We start from the raw sequence: 19016 nt of genomic DNA, 5'->3' as shown, positions 1-19016 counted from the left end.
TCCAACTTAAGCGAATGCCTTATGGAGACTTGGACTTGGACAAAGTTGGATGTAATGTGCTCCCTAAATGCTGCTGCCACCCGTTTTAGTTCGAAATAATAGAAAATTCCAGTTGCAGACGTTCGACCTATTGGTCCTTCTGCTTACATTTTGAGAGTTCCGTATATAAACACTGCCCAAAAGGAATAATTTTCTTTTCCGTCAGGCTGATGGTTGAAACACTATTTTGCCTTGTCAATAATTATTAAAAAAAGTTTTACCTGTTACATTGTCCTGGCTTTTTAGCAAGAGACGAGAATTTGTTAAAACAAGTCCGTATATTTAAAGTATATAATATATACTTTTCTGTATTATTTTGACTTCGAAATAAAGTTGAAAGTTTAAACATGATATCCGATTATGGACAGAGAACGAATAGCCCATTGTCGACCAGTGGTTATTAAAATTCATAGAACTTTAACAAACAGTACCATATTCCGCGGTTTAACTCAATGTGTTCGCCTGTTTAACTAGAGGGGGGTTAAGTGGGTAAAGTTCGCTTTTTCATCGGTATACTTATGGAATATTTTGGTATAGATGATATAGAGTCAGATTATCTGAAAATAAAAACGTTTTATTGTTCTGCCTACACGAAATACATGGGGTTCGTTTTCAAGAACTCTGGAACAATCAACCGCTTTGCGTATTCCTCCTTTGGAGTGCGGAACTTGGTGCAGCTGTAAGAGAAGCAGTCAAGATATATATCGTCAGAACAAATAAACGTAACAATAATAGCATTAATATCGCACCCAGTGAGATAGACACGTCCACGTGCCGCAGCCAAATGTGCCAGATATGCCGGAGCCGGATAAGACACTGCGCGGTTGCAACGGGGAAACATGTGACAAAGATTGTATGTTAATTGCTGCAGTAAGTCTATATCCAAGTTGCCCGTATTCTCAATCACATTGTAACGCGTCGGCTTGGCCGTCCCCTGAATCGACTGATGGCTGACCATGAAGAACTGCATCTCATTGGGATGAACAATGGTGCGATCGACGACCGTTCCCGGATCAACATTGTTAAACTTGTTGTATTGCGATGGAGCTCCGTTCGGAAAGAAGCGTGTATGATGCCGCTTAACTACGATGACGCAGCAAATCTTGGGATTAATGCGCATCTGAAAGGAGACGAAGGGTGATTAGCGATAGAAAATGATGAGGCTTCTGGAGGCAAGAGTTCAACTTACCTTGCTGCAGGCCGCAGAAATTCCTCTCAACTCTTCATTTTTGATCTTGGGAAACTGACCATCGCTCACGCCATCACGATAATAGACAATATGCTCGGGATAGGATTTGCGGAACTGATGATAGACACGCAAGTGCTCAAGAGTTATCGACTCCATGTCCTCTATCTCCTCCAAGGTAGAGCGTTGCAAGCGATATTGCATGTTATATGAAGCCCCGAATGGATCATGGGAGGCGGCAACCCCCACCACACTGGGGATCTCACGCTGATCTGGCGATGGATGAGTTACATCAGCACCCAAGAACATCGCATTCTTTAGCAGAAAGCGTGGGTCATCCTTTAGCTTGTGATTAATTCCGTTTAGCTTGGAATTGACCTTAAGCAAAACGTTGCCAATACACTGCAGGTTACATTTACGCAGGACTGTGATCTCCTTGATGCATTGTGTGAGAATTCCATGCTGCAGCTCAGCCTTTTGCTTCACGACATCATAAAAGGGCCCGGAATTTGGTATAATAACGAACACCAAATCAAATTGATTTTTTTTGAAGTCATGGAAATGAGAATCCAGGTCACGCTCATCCCTGTAATTTCGTATCTCGGCCTTCTCATTCAGGCACACATTGACGGTGCGACTCTGCTGAATTATCTGAAAAGAAAATTAGTCAGGATCTGAGTGAAATTCTGCTTCCAGCCGTGCACAACTTACCATGCCCTGAAAATCGACCACACTCATGTAGTTAGTCTTACCGTGGAGTATAGCCCATTTATGTGGCTTTGGCTTGGGTTCAAAGAATTGCATCCGATCCATGCGCCACGAACCGTTCCTCACCGAAGCCAAATTGTTATTCTTATACTCAACCTGGGGCGCATTGAGGGTGCGTGTATGCACCACAATGAAGTCGTTTTCCAAGCGAATGCCAAAGTGGCTGATGGTCGGATCTAAGTTGTGTTTGAAATATTCGAGCAAGTGGATGATCTTGGCCTTCCTCTCGTTGGTGGAAGTGGCAGCATACTTAATCATGGCCGCCACCTGATTAGCTCCATCCTTGCGCTTCAATGCGATGTAAGGAAATCAAATCAGGAAATTATTTGCAGTGAAAGAAACTTGTTGAACTCACATTCAGGGCCTGCCCATCCTCAATGCGACATAGTTCGATGGGCAAATAAATGTTTTTTAGCGGCGGCCCAACATGCAAGCAGAGCAGGTTCGGATACATTAAATTATATTTCCGAGACCGGAAGTACTCTGCAACTGTTGTTTGCTTCCCATCCAGCTCAAATTTCTGACTGCTAGCGGGAAACTTGGAAAGCCCGTTGACTCTGAAGACGCGAGGGGCACTGGTAAAACAGGCAGGCGGATCGTATACTATATTCATGCCCTTTAGGAATGCTTCGATATCGTATCGCCTGTAGTCAAGATTTGTGCTTTTGTCAATTTTCTGGCGCTGATACTGCTCTAAATATTCAATGATCGTAATGGCCTTCGGAAAGGACTTGTGCGATATGTCCACATTAACAAACGGACGATCGCCAAGCACAAATGTTTGATAGAGTCCAACTAGAGCTTCGTAGCCGTCGTTCAGATCAAAGGCTTTTCCGGGCTCTGACCTTTTGAAGAACGAGCGACCGGCGCGTATGGCGGTGTTATGACAGGGGGCCGCCAACACAACCTCCAGACACTGCAAGGCTCTCATGGGTTTGTCATATATCTTATTCTTCATATAGCTGCAAAAATAAAAAAATGGATAATTGCATTATGCCGATTCTCTACCGACACATTTGGTTCAATATAACGGTTCACTCACTTTCTCAGCGAGTTCAGATCGACCTCCGTGTCCTCTGTCTCCTTGAGTTCCAGAGTGTAAGTCAGGGTACGGCCGTGGCGATCTAATATCTGGACGGCAAAAGCAATATTCACTTCAAAGGTTCCTCAAGCTCGACGAAATACACAACAGCACTTACTTTCACTTCTTGGCCCTGGGAGCTGCATTTTAGCTTCACAGCTGAGTAGGCCGATGCACGTCCATCAAATGCGGCAATCGCACCGCCCAAGTGTTCAACTCTGTACTGATCAAAAGCCTGACGATAGAATTTCTTAGGACGCTCTGGCGTGATCTTCACATCGTAGTGGTAGGCCACAGCTGGCATTTTGTCCAAGTTAACGTCGAGGTAATTGACAGATACTTGACCTGGTTTTCCCAAAGTTCCACGCTTCATGGTGCCTGCTGGGAGAGGCGGCAGAGCCGCGCCTCCTTGGACCCGTCCCTGCTGACTCTGAGGACGTTGCTGATAGCCACCCTGTTGTTGTGGCGGCCCGCGGTATTGCCCCTGTGCTTGCTGACCCTGAGGACGTTGCTGATAGCCACCCTGTTGTTGTGGCGGCCCGCGGTATTGCCCCTGTGCTTGCTGGCCCTGAGGACGTTGCTGATAGCCACCCTGTTGTTGTGGCGGCCCGCGGTATTGCCCCTGTGCTTGCTGACCCTGAGGACGTTGCTGATAGCCGCCCTGCTGTTGGGGTGGTCCTCTCTGTTGTCCGCCTCCTTGCTGCTGCGGTCCTGTCTGTTGACTGCCTCCTTGCTGCTGCGGTCCTTTTTGTTGTCCGCCCTGGTGACTGTCCTGTGTTCGCCATCCTCCCTGCTGTTGTTGGGACCCAGAAGCGGCGGAGCTTGTGGATGGAGTGGGAGTGGCTGGGGGTCTAGCGGGTTGAGTGGGTCTGTTCTGAGCACCCGGTGCACCAGCAGCTGCTCATAATTTTAGTGGAAAACAAGAAAAATATTAAAAACTAGTGTTTTCCACTAAACAAAGGAGTGAAATCTTTCGTGCACATGTCAGCCCACACGAAATTGATTTCATCAGAGGCTCGGCGAATTTCGTGATTCCCCCGATATTGAAAACGTCTTTAAACACACATACATACATACGTATGTATGTACATATGTATTTACAAAGCTTATCGGAGGAATGGAAGTTACATACATATGTATATGTATGTATATACAACATACATATACAGAAGATGCTAGAAGATTTTTTGCATACGTTGTGTGAGTATTTGTAGTGCATTTCACTTACCTTGTTGTTGTTGTTGTGGCTGTGCTGCAGGGGGCACAGGCTTCTCAGCCTCCTTATATTCTAAGATTTTAATGAAATAGGATGGAGCATGTTACTTACTTAAATAATACAATTTTGTAGTATTCTTACTATTTTTCTTTCCCATGTCTAAGACTTTCTGATGCGTAAAAAAGCAACTAACTGATTGCGAATTGCTGCACTATAATGCAGTTAAACAGTTTCTGTGCGTTCTGGTTTAAGGTCACACCAAAAATCAGGGTCTTAATCCAAATTATTCGTGCAGAGCTACCAAAAAAAAATGTTCACAAAGAATTTAGCAAAAATCTGACCGACCCTCAGAAATATACCGAAACATACCGTCTTATTTTCAGTATATTTACGGTATATTTCTTAAATGAGACGGTATGTTTCGGTATATTTAAGTCCACGGTCACACTGATCCCATCCCAGCTGCTGACTAGTTTTTTGTTAATTTTTTTGAAAGAAATTTAAAATTTATTAACAAAATACGATGCATGGCCGTGTGAAAGTGCGCACCACCGAGGAGGAGCGGGAGCGCAAGAAGAAGGAACATGCGCTGAAGGTGCGGGACTGGGCGGCCATGGGCGGCCATGGGACGGATACTCAAGAAGCGCGATGCAGGAGAACTCGATGACGAAATGCTTGGCCTGACGGTGCAAATCCTGCATCGCAATCCGGACGTGACCACGCTGTGGAACATTCGTCGAGAGTGTGTGCTGGAGAAAATTAAGCAGAGTCCAAGAAGTCCGATGAGGTCCAGGCGGAAGCAGGGGCGGAGGAAAAACCTGCTGCACCGGAAGATAAGCTACAATCTGTGTACGGCCAAGAGTTGAACGTCACAGAACAGTGTCTGATGGTTAATCCCAAGTCATACAATGCCTGGCATCATCGCTGCTGGACCCTCGAGCAGAATCCCCAAGCAGACTGGCAGCGGGAGGTGCAGCTCTGCAACAAGTATCTCAAATACGATGAGCGAAACTTTCACACCTGGGACTTCCGGCGTTTTGTGACCGCCAAGGCGGCCGTGCCTGCAGAGCAGGAGCTGGACTTTTGCACTGAAAAGATCAAGGTTAACTTTTCAAACTATTCTAGCTGGCATCACCGGAGCCTCCTGCTGCCGACGCTCTACCCCAACGAGCAGCGCGACCGACCCATGAGCGAGGAAAAGCTGCAGCAGGAGCTGGAGATGGTGCTCACCGCCGCCTTCACCGATCCCAACGACAGTAGCGCCTGGTTCTATCAGCGCTGGCTGCTGGGCGGTGGCGCCCAAGTGGATCAGGCCCCCAAGGTGGTTGCCTTTCGCATGGGAGTGACTTTGTCACTTCTGTTTTGAACATTCTTGTATCGTATCTGTAGCGGGAACCAAGGCGCAGATAAAGATTTTCAAACACAAAAGATACATCTCAAAAGTATACAATAGTTTTTTTAATGTTGTTATGTATTGGGGTTCAAGGACAGAAAACTGAAAGGACACTCTGCGAAATTGGTTGAAAGAATCGCTGTTTACCAACAAACTTACTTTTTCGCCGTAAAAAGTCAACCAATATTAATTATTATTTATGGATACAGTTACAGTTGCACTTCCATAAATCGAACCACTATTATCCAACTTAAGCGAATGCCTTATGGAGACTTGGACTTGGACAAAGTTGGATGTAATGTGCTCCCTAAATGCTGCTGCCACCCGTTTTAGTTCGAAATAATAGAAAATTCCAGTTGCAGACGTTCGACCTATTGGTCCTTCTGCTTACATTTTGAGAGTTCCGTATATAAACACTGCCCAAAAGGAATAATTTTCTTTTCCGTCAGGCTGATGGTTGAAACACTATTTTGCCTTGTCAATAATTATTAAAAAAAGTTTTACCTGTTACATTGCCCTGGCTTTTTAGCAAGAGACGAGAATTTGTTAAAACAAGTCCGTATATTTAAAGTATATAATATATACTTTTCTGTATTATTTTGACTTCGAAATAAAGTTGAAAGTTTAAACATGATATCCGATTATGGACAGAGAACGATTAGCCCATTGTCGACCAGTGGTTATTAAAATTCATAGAACTTTAACAAACAGTACCATATTCCGCGGTTTAACTCAATGTGTTCGCCTGTTTAACTAGAGGGGGGTTAAGTGGAGTCAGATTATCTGACAATAAAAACGTTTTATTGTTCTGCCTACACGAAATACATGGGGTTCGTTTTCAAGAACTCTGGAACAATCAACCGCTTTGCGTATTCCTCCTTTGGAGTGCGGAACTTGGTGCAGCTGTAAGAGAAGCAGTCAAGATATATATCGTCAGAACAAATAAACGTAACAATAATAGCATTAATATCGCACCCAGTGAGATAGACACGTCCACGTGCCGCAGCCAAATGTGCCAGATATGCCGGAGCCGGATAAGACACTGCGCGGTTGCAACGGGGAAACATGTGACAAAGATTGTATGTTAATTGCTGCAGTAAGTCTATATCCAAGTTGCCCGTATTCTCAATCACATTGTAACGCGTCGGCTTGGCCGTCCCCTGAATCGACTGATGGCTGACCATGAAGAACTGCATCTCATTGGGATGAACAATGGTGCGATCGACGACCGTTCCCGGATCAACATTGTTAAACTTGTTGTATTGCGATGGAGCTCCGTTCGGAAAGAAGCGTGTATGATGCCGCTTAACTACGATGACGCAGCAGATCTTGGGATTAATGCGCATCTGAAAGGAGACGAAGGGTGATTAGCGATAGAAAATGATGAGGCTTCTGGAGGCAAGAGTTCAACTTACCTTGCTGCAGGCCGCAGAAATTCCTCTCAACTCTTCATTTTTGATCTTGGGAAACTGACCATCGCTCACGCCATCACGATAATAGACAATATGCTCGGGATAGGATTTGCGGAACTGATGATAGACACGCAAGTGCTCAAGAGTTATCGACTCCATGTCCTCTATCTCCTCCAAGGTAGAGCGTTGCAAGCGATATTGCATGTTATATGAAGCCCCGAATGGATCATGGGAGGCGGCAACCCCCACCACACTGGGGATCTCACGCTGATCTGGCGATGGATGAGTTACATCAGCACCCAAGAACATCGCATTCTTTAGCAGAAAGCGTGGGTCATCCTTTAGCTTGTGATTAATTCCGTTTAGCTTGGAATTGACCTTAAGCAAAACGTTGCCAATACACTGCAGGTTACATTTACGCAGGACTGTGATCTCCTTGATGCATTGTGTGAGAATTCCATGCTGCAGCTCAGCCTTTTGCTTCACGACATCATAAAAGGGCCCGGAATTTGGTATAATAACGAACACCAAATCAAATTGATTTTTTTTGAAGTCATGGAAATGAGAATCCAGGTCACGCTCATCCCTGTAATTTCGTATCTCGGCCTTCTCATTCAGGCACACATTGACGGTGCGACTCTGCTGAATTATCTGAAAAGAAAATTAGTCAGGATCTGAGTGAAATTCTGCTTCCAGCCGTGCACAACTTACCATGCCCTGAAAATCGACCACACTCATGTAGTTAGTCTTACCGTGGAGTATAGCCCATTTATGTGGCTTTGGCTTGGGTTCAAAGAATTGCATCCGATCCATGCGCCACGAACCGTTCCTCACCGAAGCCAAATTGTTATTCTTATACTCAACCTGGGGCGCATTGAGGGTGCGTGTATGCACCACAATGAAGTCGTTTTCCAAGCGAATGCCAAAGTGGCTGATGGTCGGATCTAAGTTGTGTTTGAAATATTCGAGCAAGTGGATGATCTTGGCCTTCCTCTCGTTGGTGGAAGTGGCAGCATACTTAATCATGGCCGCCACCTGATTAGCTCCATCCTTGCGCTGCAATGCGATGTAAGGAAATCAAATCAGGAAATTATTTGCAGTGAAAGAAACTTGTTGAACTCACATTCAGGGCCTGCCCATCCTCAATGCGACATAGTTCGATGGGCAAATAAATGTTTTTCAGCGGCGGCCCAACATGCAAGCAGAGCAGGTTCGGATACATTAAATTATATTTCCGAGACCGGAAGTACTCTGCAACTGTTGTTTGCTTCCCATCCAGCTCAAATTTCTGACTGCTAGCGGGAAACTTGGAAAGCCCGTTGACTCTGAAGACGCGAGGGGCACTGGTAAAACAGGCAGGCGGATCGTATACTATATTCATGCCCTTTAGGAATGCTTCGATATCGTATCGCCTGTAGTCAAGATTTGTGCTTTTGTCAATTTTCTGGCGCTGATACTGCTCTAAATATTCAATGATCGTAATGGCCTTCGGAAAGGACTTGTGCGATATGTCCACATTAACAAACGGACGATCGCCAAGCACAAATGTTTGATAGAGTCCAACTAGAGCTTCGTAGCCGTCGTTCAGATCAAAGGCTTTTCCGGGCTCTGACCTTTTGAAGAACGAGCGACCGGCGCGTATGGCGGTGTTATGACAGGGGGCCGCCAACACAACCTCCAGACACTGCAAGGCTCTCATGGGTTTGTCATATATCTTATTCTTCATATAGCTGCAAAAATAAAAAAATGGATAATTGCATTATGCCGATTCTCTACCGACACATTTGGTTCAATATAACGGTTCACTCACTTTCTCAGCGAGTTCAGATCGACCTCCGTGTCCTCTGTCTCCTTGAGTTCCAGAGTGTAAGTCAGGGTACGGCCGTGGCGATCTAATATCTGGACGGCAAAAGCAATATTCACTTCAAAGGTTCCTCAAGCTCGACGAAATACACAACAGCACTTACTTTCACTTCTTGGCCCTGGGAGCTGCATTTTAGCTTCACAGCTGAGTAGGCCGATGCACGTCCATCAAATGCGGCAATCGCACCGCCCAAGTGTTCAACTCTGTACTGATCAAAAGCCTGACGATAGAATTTCTTAGGACGCTCTGGCGTGATCTTCACATCGTAGTGGTAGGCCACAGCTGGCATTTTGTCCAAGTTAACGTCGAGGTAATTGACAGATACTTGACCTGGTTTTCCCAAAGTTCCACGCTTCATGGTGCCTGCTGGGAGAGGCGGCAGAGCCGCGCCTCCTTGGACCCGTCCCTGCTGACTCTGAGGACGTTGCTGATAGCCACCCTGTTGTTGTGGCGGCCCGCGGTATTGCCCCTGTGCTTGCTGGCCCTGAGGACGTTGCTGATAGCCACCCTGTTGTTGTGGCGGCCCGCGGTATTGCCCCTGTGCTTGCTGGCCCTGAGGACGTTGCTGATAGCCACCCTGTTGTTGTGGCGGCCCGCGGTATTGCCCCTGTGCTTGCTGACCCTGAGGACGTTGCTGATAGCCGCCCTGCTGTTGGGGTGGTCCTCTCTGTTGTCCGCCTCCTTGCTGCTGCGGTCCTGTCTGTTGACTGCCTCCTTGCTGCTGCGGTCCTTTTTGTTGTCCGCCCTGGTGACTGTCCTGTGTTCGCCATCCTCCCTGCTGTTGTTGGGACCCAGAAGCGGCGGAGCTTGTGGATGGAGTGGGAGTGGCTGGGGGTCTAGCGGGTTGGGTGGGTCTGTTCTGAGCACCCGGTGCACCAGCAGCTGCTCATAATTTTAGTGGAAAACAAGAAAAATATTAAAAACTAGTGTTTTCCACTAAACAAAGGAGTGAAATCTTTCGTGCACATGTCAGCCCACACGAAATTGATTTCATCAGAGGCTCGGCGAATTTCGTGATTCCCCCGATATTGAAAACGTCTTTAAACACACATACATACATACGTATGTATGTACATATGTATTTACAAAGCTTATCGGAGGAATGGAAGTTACATACATATGTATATGTATGTATATACAACATACATATACAGAAGATGCTAGAAGATTTTTTGCATACGTTGTGTGAGTATTTGTAGTGCATTTCACTTACCTTGTTGTTGTTGTTGTGGCTGTGCTGCAGGGGGCACAGGCTTCTCAGCCTCCTTATATTCTAAGATTTTAATGAAATAGGATGGAGCATGTTACTTACTTAAATAATACAATTTTGTAGTATTCTTACTATTTTTCTTTCCCATGTCTAAGACATTCTGATGCGTAAAAAAGCAACTAACTGATTGCGAATTGCTGCACTATAATGGAGTTAAACAGTTTCTGTGCGTTCTGGTTTAAGGTCACACCAAAAATCAGGGTCTTAATCCAAATTATTCGTGCAGAGCTACCAAAAAAAAATGTTCACAAAGAATTTAGCAAAAATCTGACCGACCCTCAGAAATATACCGAAACATACCGTCTTATTTTCAGTATATTTACGGTATATTTCTTAAATGAGACGGTATGTTTCGGTATATTTAAGTCCACGGTCACACTGATCCCATCCCAGCTGCTGACTAGTTTTTTGTTAATTTTTTTGAAAGAAATTTAAAATTTATTAACAAAATACGATGCATGGCCGTGTGAAAGTGCGCACCACCGAGGAGGAGCGGGAGCGCAAGAAGAAGGAACATGCGCTGAAGGTGCGGGACTACCGGGCGGCCATGGGACGGATACTCAAGAAGCGCGATGCAGAAGAACTCGATGACGAAATGCTTGGCCTGCCGGTGCAAATCCTGCATCGCAATCCGGACGTGACCACGCTGTGGAACATTCGTCGAGAGTGTGTGCTGGAGAAAATTAAGCAGAGTCCAAGAAGTCCGATGAGGTCCAGGCGGAAGCAGGGGCGGAGGAAAAACCTGCTGCACCGGAAGATAAGCTACAATCTGTGTACGGCCAAGAGTTGAACGTCACAGAACAGTGTCTGATGGTTAATCCCAAGTCATACAATGTTTGGCATCATCGCTGCTGGACCCTCGAGCAGAATCCCCAAGCAGACTGGCAGCGGGAGGTGCAGCTCTGCAACAAGTATCTCAAATACGATGAGCGAAACTTTCACACCTGGGACTTCCGGCGTTTTGTGACCGCCAAGGCGGCCGTGCCTGCAGAGCAGGAGCTGGACTTTTGCACTGAAAAGATCAAGGTTAACTTTTCAAACTATTCTAGCTGGCATCACCGGAGCCTCCTGCTGCCGACGCTCTACCCCAACGAGCAGCGCGACCGACCCATGAGCGAGGAAAAGCTGCAGCAGGAGCTGGAGATGGTGCTCACCGCCGCCTTCACCGATCCCAACGACAGTAGCGCCTGGTTCTATCAGCGCTGGCTGCTGGGCGGTGGCGCCCAAGTGGATCAGGCCCCCAAGGTGGTTGCCTTTCGCATGGGAGTGACTTTGTCACTTCTGTTTTGAACATTCTTGTATCGTATCTGTAGCGGGAACCAAGGCGCAGATAAAGATTTTCAAACACAAAAGATACATCTCAAAAGTATACAATAGTTTTTTTAATGTTGTTATGTATTGGGGTTCAAGGACAGAAAACTGAAAGGACACTGCGAAATTGGTTGAAAGAATCGCTGTTTACCAACAAACTTACTTTTTCGCCGTAAAAAGTCAACCAATATTAATTATTATTTATGGATACAGTTACAGTTGCACTTCCATAAATCGAACCACTATTATCCAACTTAAGCGAATGCCTTATGGAGACTTGGACTTGGACAAAGTTGGATGTAATGTGCTCCCTAAATGCTGCTGCCACCCGTTTTAGTTCGAAATAATAGAAAATTCCAGTTGCAGACGTTCGACCTATTGGTCCTTCTGCTTACATTTTGAGAGTTCCGTATATAAACACTGCCCAAAAGGAATAATTTTCTTTTCCGTCAGGCTGATGGTTGAAACACTATTTTGCCTTGTCAATAATTATTAAAAAAAGTTTTACCTGTTACATTGCCCTGGCTTTTTAGCAAGAGACGAGAATTTGTTAAAACAAGTCCGTATATTTAAAGTATATAATATATACTTTTCTGTATTATTTTGACTTCGAAATAAAGTTGAAAGTTTAAACATGATATCCGATTATGGACAGAGAACGATTAGCCCATTGTCGACCAGTGGTTATTAAAATTCATAGAACTTTAACAAACAGTACCATATTCCGCGGTTTAACTCAATGTGTTCGCCTGTTTAACTAGAGGGGGGTTAAGTGGGTAAAGTTCGCTTTTTCATCGGTATACTTATGGAATATTTTGGTATAGATGATATAGAGTCAGATTATCTGACAATAAAAACGTTTTATTGTTCTGCCTACACGAAATACATGGGGTTCGTTTTCAAGAACTCTGGAACAATCAACCGCTTTGCGTATTCCTCCTTTGGAGTGCGGAACTTGGTGCAGCTGTAAGAGAAGCAGTCAAGATATATATCGTCAGAACAAATAAACGTAACAATAATAGCATTAATATCGCACCCAGTGAGATAGACACGTCCACGTGCCGCAGCCAAATGTGCCAGATATGCCGGAGCCGGATAAGACACTGCGCGGTTGCAACGGGGAAACATGTGACAAAGATTGTATGTTAATTGCTGCAGTAAGTCTATATCCAAGTTGCCCGTATTCTCAATCACATTGTAACGCGTCGGCTTGGCCGTCCCCTGAATCGACTGATGGCTGACCATGAAGAACTGCATCTCATTGGGATGAACAATGGTGCGATCGACGACCGTTCCCGGATCAACATTGTTAAACTTGTTGTATTGCGATGGAGCTCCGTTCGGAAAGAAGCGTGTATGATGCCGCTTAACTACGATGACGCAGCAAATCTTGGGATTAATGCGCATCTGAAAGGAGACGAAAGGATATTAGCGATAGAAAATGATGAGGCTTCTGGAGGCAAGAGTTAAACTTACCTTGCTGCAGGCCGCAGAAATTCCTCTCAACTCTTCATTTTTGATCTTGGGAAACTGACCATCGCTCACGCCATCACGATAATAGACAATATGCTCGGGATAGGATTTGCGGAACTGATGATAGACACGCAAGTGCTCAAGAGTTATCGACTCCATGTCCTCTATCTCCTCCAAGGTAGAGCGTTGCAAGCGATATTGCATGTTATATGAAGCCCCGAATGGATCATGGGAGGCGGCAACCCCCACCACACTGGGGATCTCACGCTGATCTGGCGATGGATGAGTTACATCAGCACCCAAGAACATCGCATTCTTCAGCAGAAAGCGTGGGTCATCCTTTAGCTTGTGATTAATTCCGTTTAGCTTGGAATTGACCTTAAGCAAAACGTTGCCAATACACTGCAGGTTACATTTACGCAGGACTGTGATCTCCTTGATGCATTGTGTGAGAATTCCATGCTGCAGCTCAGCCTTTTGCTTCACGACATCATAAAAGGGCCCGGAATTTGGTATAATAACGAACACCAAATCAAATTGATTTTTTTTGAAGTCATGGAAATGAGAATCCAGGTCACGCTCATCCCTGTAATTTCGTATCTCGGCCTTCTCATTCAGGCACACATTGACGGTGCGACTCTGCTGAATTATCTGAAAAGAAAATTAGTCAGGATCTGAGTGAAATTCTGCTTCCAGCCGTGCACAACTTACCATGCCCTGAAAATCGACCACACTCATGTAGTTAGTCTTACCGTGGAGTATAGCCCATTTATGTGGCTTTGGCTTGGGTTCAAAGAATTGCATCCGATCCATGCGCCACGAACCGTTCCTCACCGAAGCCAAATTGTTATTCTTATACTCAACCTGGGGCGCATTGAGGGTGCGTGTATGCACCACAATGAAGTCGTTTTCCAAGCGAATGCCAAAGTGGCTGATGGTCGGATCTAAGTTGTGTTTGAAATATTCGAGCAAGTGGATGATCTTGGCCTTCCTCTCGTTGGTGGAAGTGGCAGCATACTTAATCATGGCCGCCACCTGATTAGCTCCATCCTTGCGCTGCAATGCGATGTAAGGAAATCAAATCAGGAAATTATTTGCAGTGAAAGAAACTTGTTGAACTCACATTCAGGGCCTGCCCATCCTCAATGCGACATAGTTCGATGGGCAAATAAATGTTTTTCAGCGGCGGCCCAACATGCAAGCAGAGCAGGTTCGGATACATTAAATTATATTTCCGAGACCGGAAGTACTCTGCAACTGTTGTTTGCTTCCCATCCAGCTCAAATTTCTGACTGCTAGCGGGAAACTTGGAAAGCCCGTTGACTCTGAAGACGCGAGGGGCACTGGTAAAACAGGCAGGCGGATCGTATACTATATTCATGCCCTTTAGGAATGCTTCGATATCGTATCGCCTGTAGTCAAGATTTGTGCTTTTGTCAATTTTCTGGCGCTGATACTGCTCTAAATATTCAATGATCGTAATGGCCTTCGGAAAGGACTTGTGCGATATGTCCACATTAACAAACGGACGATCGCCAAGCACAAATGTTTGATAGAGTCCAACTAGAGCTTCGTAGCCGTCGTTCAGATCAAAGGCTTTTCCGGGCTCTGACCTTTTGAAGAACGAGCGACCGGCGCGTATGGCGGTGTTATGACAGGGGGCCGCCAACACAACCTCCAGACACTGCAAGGCTCTCATGGGTTTGTCATATATCTTATTCTTCATATAGCTGCAAAAATAAAAAAATGGATAATTGCATTATGCCGATTCTCTACCGACACATTTGGTTCAATATAACGGTTCACTCACTTTCTCAGCGAGTTCAGATCGACCTCCGTGTCCTCTGTCTCCTTGAGTTCCAGAGTGTAAGTCAGGGTACGGCCGTGGCGATCTAATATCTGGACGGCAAAAGCAATATTCACTTCAAAGGTTCCTCAAGCTCGACGAAATACACAACAGCACTTACTTTCACTTCTTGGCCCTGGGAGCTGCATTTTAGCTTCACAGCTGAGTAGGCCGATGCACGTCCATCAAATGCGGCAATCGCACCGCCCAAGTGTTCAACTCTGTACTGATCAAAAGCCTGACGATAGAACTTCTTAGGACGCTCTGGCGTGATCTTCACATCGTAGTGGTAGGCCACAGCTGGCATTTTGTCCAAGTTAACGTCGAGGTAATTGACAGATACTTGACCTGGTTTTCCCAAAGTTCCACGCTTCATGGTGCCTGCTGGGAGAGGCGGCAGAGCCGCGCCTCCTTGGACCCGTCCCTGCTGACTCTGAGGACGTTGCTGATAGCCACCCTGTTGTTGTGGCGGCCCGCGGTATTGCCCCTGTGCTTGCTGACCCTGAGGACGTTGCTGATAGCCGCCCTGCTGTTGGGGTGGTCCTCTCTGTTGTCCGCCTCCTTGCTGCTGCGGTCCTGTCTGTTGACTGCCTCCTTGCTGCTGCGGTCCTTTTTGTTGTCCGCCCTGGTGACTGTCCTGTGTTCGCCATCCTCCCTGCTGTTGTTGGGACCCAGAAGCGGCGGAGCTTGTGGATGGAGTGGGAGTGGCTGGGGGTCTAGCGGGTTGAGTGGGTCTGTTCTGAGCACCCGGTGCACCAGCAGCTGCTCATAATTTTAGTGGAAAACAAGAAAAATATTAAAAACTAGTGTTTTCCACTAAACAAAGGAGTGAAATCTTTCGTGCACATGTCAGCCCACACGAAATTGATTTCATCAGAGGCTCGGCGAATTTCGTGATTCCCCCGATATTGAAAACGTCTTTAAACACACATACATACATACGTATGTATGTACATATGTATTTACAAAGCTTATCGGAGGAATGGAAGTTACATACATATGTATATGTATGTATATACAACATACATATACAGAAGATGCTAGAAGATTTTTTGCATACGTTGTGTGAGTATTTGTAGTGCATTTCACTTACCTTGTTGTTGTTGTTGTGGCTGTGCTGCAGGGGGCACAGGCTTCTCAGCCTCCTTATATTCTAAGATTTTAATGAAATAGGATGGAGCATGTTACTTACTTAAATAATACAATTTTGTAGTATTCTTACTATTTTTCTTTCCCATGTCTAAGACTTTCTGATGCGTAAAAAAGCAACTAACTGATTGCGAATTGCTGCACTATAATGCAGTTAAACAGTTTCTGTGCGTTCTGGTTTAAAGTCACACCAAAAATCAGGGTCTTAATCCCAATTATTCGTGCAGAGCTACTAAAAAAAAAATTTTCACAAAGAATTTTGCAAAAATCTAAAACAATATGGACGATGTACGCCAGTGTGAGCGACCCTCAGAAATATACCGAAACATACCGTCTTATTTTCAAAATATACCGTAGAAAACACCGATAAGCATAGAAGTCATCAGTATATTTACGGTATATTTATTAAATGAGACGGTATGTTTCGGTATATTTAAGTCCACGGTCACACTGATCCCATCCCAGCTGCTGACTAGTTTTTTGTTAATTTTTTTGAAAGAAATTTAAAATTTATTAACAAAATACGATGCATGGCCGTGTGAAAGTGCGCACCACCGAGGAGGAGCGGGAGCGCAAGAAGAAGGAACATGCGCTGAAGGTGCGGGCCTACCGGGCGGCCATGGGACGGATACTCAAGAAGCGCGATGCAGGAGAACTCGATGACGAAATGCTTGGCCTGACGGTGCAAATCCTGCATCGCAATCCGGACGTGACCACGCTGTGGAACATTCGTCGAGAGTGTGTGCTGGAGAAAATTAAGCAGCTGTCAGATGCAGAAGCAGAGTCCAAGAAGTCCGACGAGGTCCGGGCGGAAGCAGGGGCGGAGGAAAAACCTGCTGCACCGGAAGATAAGCTACAATCTGTGTACGGCCAAGAGTTGAACGTCACAGAACAGTGTCTGATGGTTAATCCCAAGTCATACAATGCCTGGCATCATCGCTGCTGGACCCTCGAGCAGAATCCCCAAGCAGACTGGCAGCGGGAGGTGCAGCTCTGCAACAAGTATCTCAAATACGATGAGCGAAACTTTCACACCTGGGACTTCCGGCGTTTTGTGACCGCCAAGGCGGCCGTGCCTGCAGAGCAGGAGCTGGACTTTTGCACTGAAAAGATCAAGGTTAACTTTTCAAACTATTCTAGCTGGCATCACCGGAGCCTCCTGCTGCCGACGCTCTACCCCAACGAGCAGCGCGACCGACCCATGAGCGAGGAAAAGCTGCAGCAGGAGCTGGAGATGGTGCTCACCGCCGCCTTCACCGATCCCAACGACAGTAGCGCCTGGTTCTATCAGCGCTGGCTGCTGGGCGGTGGCGCCCAAGTGGATCAGGCCCCCAAGGTGGTTGCCTTTCGCATGGGAGTGACTGGTGCAGTCATAGCATTTAAGAAACCCTGTCCAGACTTCGAACAGTTGAAGGTTGAGCTTTCAAGTAATGAAGACTCATGGCAGTTGCAGTCCTGGCAGCCTGCGGACAGCAGGCGAACCACCTGGAAACACCAGACACCGATTGACTACCAAAAGGATAGATCCTACTCCTTGAAGCTGTCGGAGCAGGAGATCAAACTCCTGCCTCTATCCACAGGCGATGGTGCCTTCTTCTTTGTGCCGCCCCATGCTGCCTACAGCTGCAGCAAGGAGCTGTTGGATGAACTCCAAACGCAGCTGCAATCCTGTTTCGATCTCCTGGAGTACGAGCCCGATAGCAAGTGGACTCTCCTGACCAGTGCTCTCCTAATGCGAGCCATCGATGCTACCGCCAACCACGAGAGAAGCTTGGAGCACTTGGTTGAGTTGGAGAAGGTTGACGCCCTACGAAAGGGTTACTATAAGGATTTGGCTGCATGCTGGACGCTGGAATTTGAGCTGGCCAAGTGGGCCACATCCCCAAAGTTTCCCAAACGCTTTGAGCTAACAGCGGAGTCAGCATTGACATCGTTGCCTTATGGCCAGTACCTGGCAATTGCTGATGAATTGGAACTGTCCGAAAAACTTAAGGAGGAACTTGGCGACAGATTGCCACAAACGTTTGCAGAGTTGAAGTTGCAGAAGTAAGGGATTAAGGTGTTTTCCCTTCACTCTCCAAGACATGAAATAACTGACCAATATCATTTTCCAGTAGGTATTCAGCTAAGATTTCAGGGTTTTCGGTAAGGTGAAATTGTTCCAAAGTATACTAAAGATATAAAAACATTCAATTTAGTAATTATGCCTACTTATTTATAATAATACATATATTTATGTAAATAAAACTAGCATTTGTATATACAATATATTTATTTTATATCAGCATTAGGAACAAATTATCTAAAAATATATCAAGTTTGTGGTTCATTTACAATACAATAATAGATACAAACATGCATACATTTTAAAAGCCATATTTATTCAACTGAAAACTAATTCGGATTCTAAGGCACATTGCAAATCGAGATGAAATGTCCCTTAAACGCCAGTCAGCTCGCTCCCATTTATTATGGAGAACGTGTTACTTTCCCTGTAAGTCGGATAACCATCAATATGTCGTTGTCGTGCAACCGACAATGGCTACTTTAAGCTGTCCCTCAAGCTTCAACATGTCTCGGGGCATTCGCTGCTGCTGTTGTTGCCACCGATGCTGCGATGTGTGCAACGAAGCGCTGCGAGATTTGCGGTTTTTTGGCGGCTTGGGTGGTTGTATAAATTATGCAAGGCACTGGAGGTGCCGGCAATGCTCTCTGCTCAATGCGCGTCCACAGCATTGGCAGCCGCATGTCATTACGTGCCACAGCCGCACGAAGGCAGCTATGCAGGGGCAAGTGACAAGGAGGGCTACGCTATTCGAGGCGAGGAACGTTTGACTGGCGTGTGAGAGGCCACCAGACGTGCCTGCAGAGTGGGGGAAGGAGAGAATAGAGCAGCAGATCTCAAATGTCTTGCTGGCTCTGCTCAGGTGTTAACGCACATGGATGAGTGAGCACGGGGGGGCGGGGAAAGAGGTGTGGCCTGCTGCATCTGTCACCTGTCTTGCCGC

General features: G+C 46.0%; 4 protein-coding genes and 2 pseudogenes across 4 annotated transcripts; 3 read left to right on the top strand and 3 right to left on the bottom strand.

The window, feature by feature from the left end:
- Positions 1 to 552: 552 nt before the first annotated feature.
- On the bottom strand, positions 553 to 4557 carry LOC117187261 (protein argonaute-2-like). The gene is made up of 9 exons (XM_033389588.1): positions 4432 to 4557; positions 4303 to 4362; positions 3193 to 3971; positions 3036 to 3124; positions 2349 to 2955; positions 1937 to 2281; positions 1229 to 1876; positions 789 to 1159; positions 553 to 716 (listed from the first exon to the last, which is right to left on the bottom strand). Exons 1-9 carry the CDS (start codon positions 4445 to 4447, stop codon positions 626 to 628), a joined length of 3006 nt encoding a protein of 1001 aa, XP_033245479.1. The 5' UTR covers positions 4448 to 4557; the 3' UTR covers positions 553 to 625.
- Positions 4558 to 4721: 164 nt separating this feature from the next.
- LOC117187263 lies at positions 4722 to 6319 on the top strand (annotated as a pseudogene).
- A 128-nt stretch (positions 6320 to 6447) lies between these two features.
- LOC108156019 (protein argonaute-2-like) lies at positions 6448 to 10410 on the bottom strand. The gene is made up of 9 exons (XM_033389589.1): positions 10302 to 10410; positions 10173 to 10232; positions 9063 to 9841; positions 8906 to 8994; positions 8219 to 8825; positions 7807 to 8151; positions 7099 to 7746; positions 6659 to 7029; positions 6448 to 6586 (listed from the first exon to the last, which is right to left on the bottom strand). The coding sequence occupies exons 1-9, from the start codon at positions 10315 to 10317 to the stop codon at positions 6496 to 6498; spliced, it is 3006 nt and encodes a 1001-aa protein (XP_033245480.1). The 5' UTR covers positions 10318 to 10410; the 3' UTR covers positions 6448 to 6495.
- Positions 10411 to 10588: 178 nt separating this feature from the next.
- Positions 10589 to 12180, top strand: LOC117187264 (annotated as a pseudogene).
- Positions 12181 to 12351: 171 nt separating this feature from the next.
- LOC117187262 (protein argonaute-2-like) lies at positions 12352 to 16304 on the bottom strand. The gene is made up of 9 exons (XM_033389590.1): positions 16082 to 16304; positions 15953 to 16012; positions 14981 to 15621; positions 14824 to 14912; positions 14137 to 14743; positions 13725 to 14069; positions 13017 to 13664; positions 12577 to 12947; positions 12352 to 12504 (listed from the first exon to the last, which is right to left on the bottom strand). The coding sequence occupies exons 1-9, from the start codon at positions 16095 to 16097 to the stop codon at positions 12414 to 12416; spliced, it is 2868 nt and encodes a 955-aa protein (XP_033245481.1). The 5' UTR covers positions 16098 to 16304; the 3' UTR covers positions 12352 to 12413.
- A 140-nt stretch (positions 16305 to 16444) lies between these two features.
- Positions 16445 to 18274, top strand: LOC108156020 (geranylgeranyl transferase type-2 subunit alpha). The gene has a single exon (XM_033389591.1). The coding sequence runs from the start codon at positions 16535 to 16537 to the stop codon at positions 18056 to 18058; it is 1524 nt and encodes a 507-aa protein (XP_033245482.1). The 5' UTR covers positions 16445 to 16534; the 3' UTR covers positions 18059 to 18274.
- Positions 18275 to 19016: the final 742 nt, after the last annotated feature.

The sequence above is a fragment of the Drosophila miranda genome, chromosome 2, assembly GCF_003369915.1.
Source record: "Drosophila miranda strain MSH22 chromosome 2, D.miranda_PacBio2.1, whole genome shotgun sequence".
NCBI classification, from domain to species: domain Eukaryota; kingdom Metazoa; phylum Arthropoda; class Insecta; order Diptera; family Drosophilidae; genus Drosophila; species Drosophila miranda.
Note: the sequence above shows the minus strand (reverse complement) of the source record. Positions and strands in the feature narration are given on the sequence as shown.

Coding starts and splice junctions, on each gene's coding strand:
- LOC108156020 (XM_033389591.1), top strand. CDS start 16,535: ATGCATGGCCGTGTGAAAGTGCGCACCACCGAGGAGGAGCGGGAGCGC.
- LOC108156019 (XM_033389589.1), bottom strand. Junction 7,747..7,806: donor TGGTCGATTTTCAGGGCATG/GTAAGTTGTGCA, acceptor TTTTCTTTTCAG/ATAATTCAGCAGAGTCGCAC. Junction 6,587..6,658: donor GGACGTGTCTATCTCACTGG/GTGCGATATTAA, acceptor CTTCTCTTACAG/CTGCACCAAGTTCCGCACTC.
- LOC117187262 (XM_033389590.1), bottom strand. Junction 12,948..13,016: donor TTTCTGCGGCCTGCAGCAAG/GTAAGTTTAACT, acceptor GTCTCCTTTCAG/ATGCGCATTAATCCCAAGAT. Junction 12,505..12,576: donor GGACGTGTCTATCTCACTGG/GTGCGATATTAA, acceptor CTTCTCTTACAG/CTGCACCAAGTTCCGCACTC.
- LOC117187261 (XM_033389588.1), bottom strand. Junction 2,956..3,035: donor GATCTGAACTCGCTGAGAAA/GTGAGTGAACCG, acceptor TTATTTTTGCAG/CTATATGAAGAATAAGATAT. Junction 1,160..1,228: donor TTTCTGCGGCCTGCAGCAAG/GTAAGTTGAACT, acceptor GTCTCCTTTCAG/ATGCGCATTAATCCCAAGAT.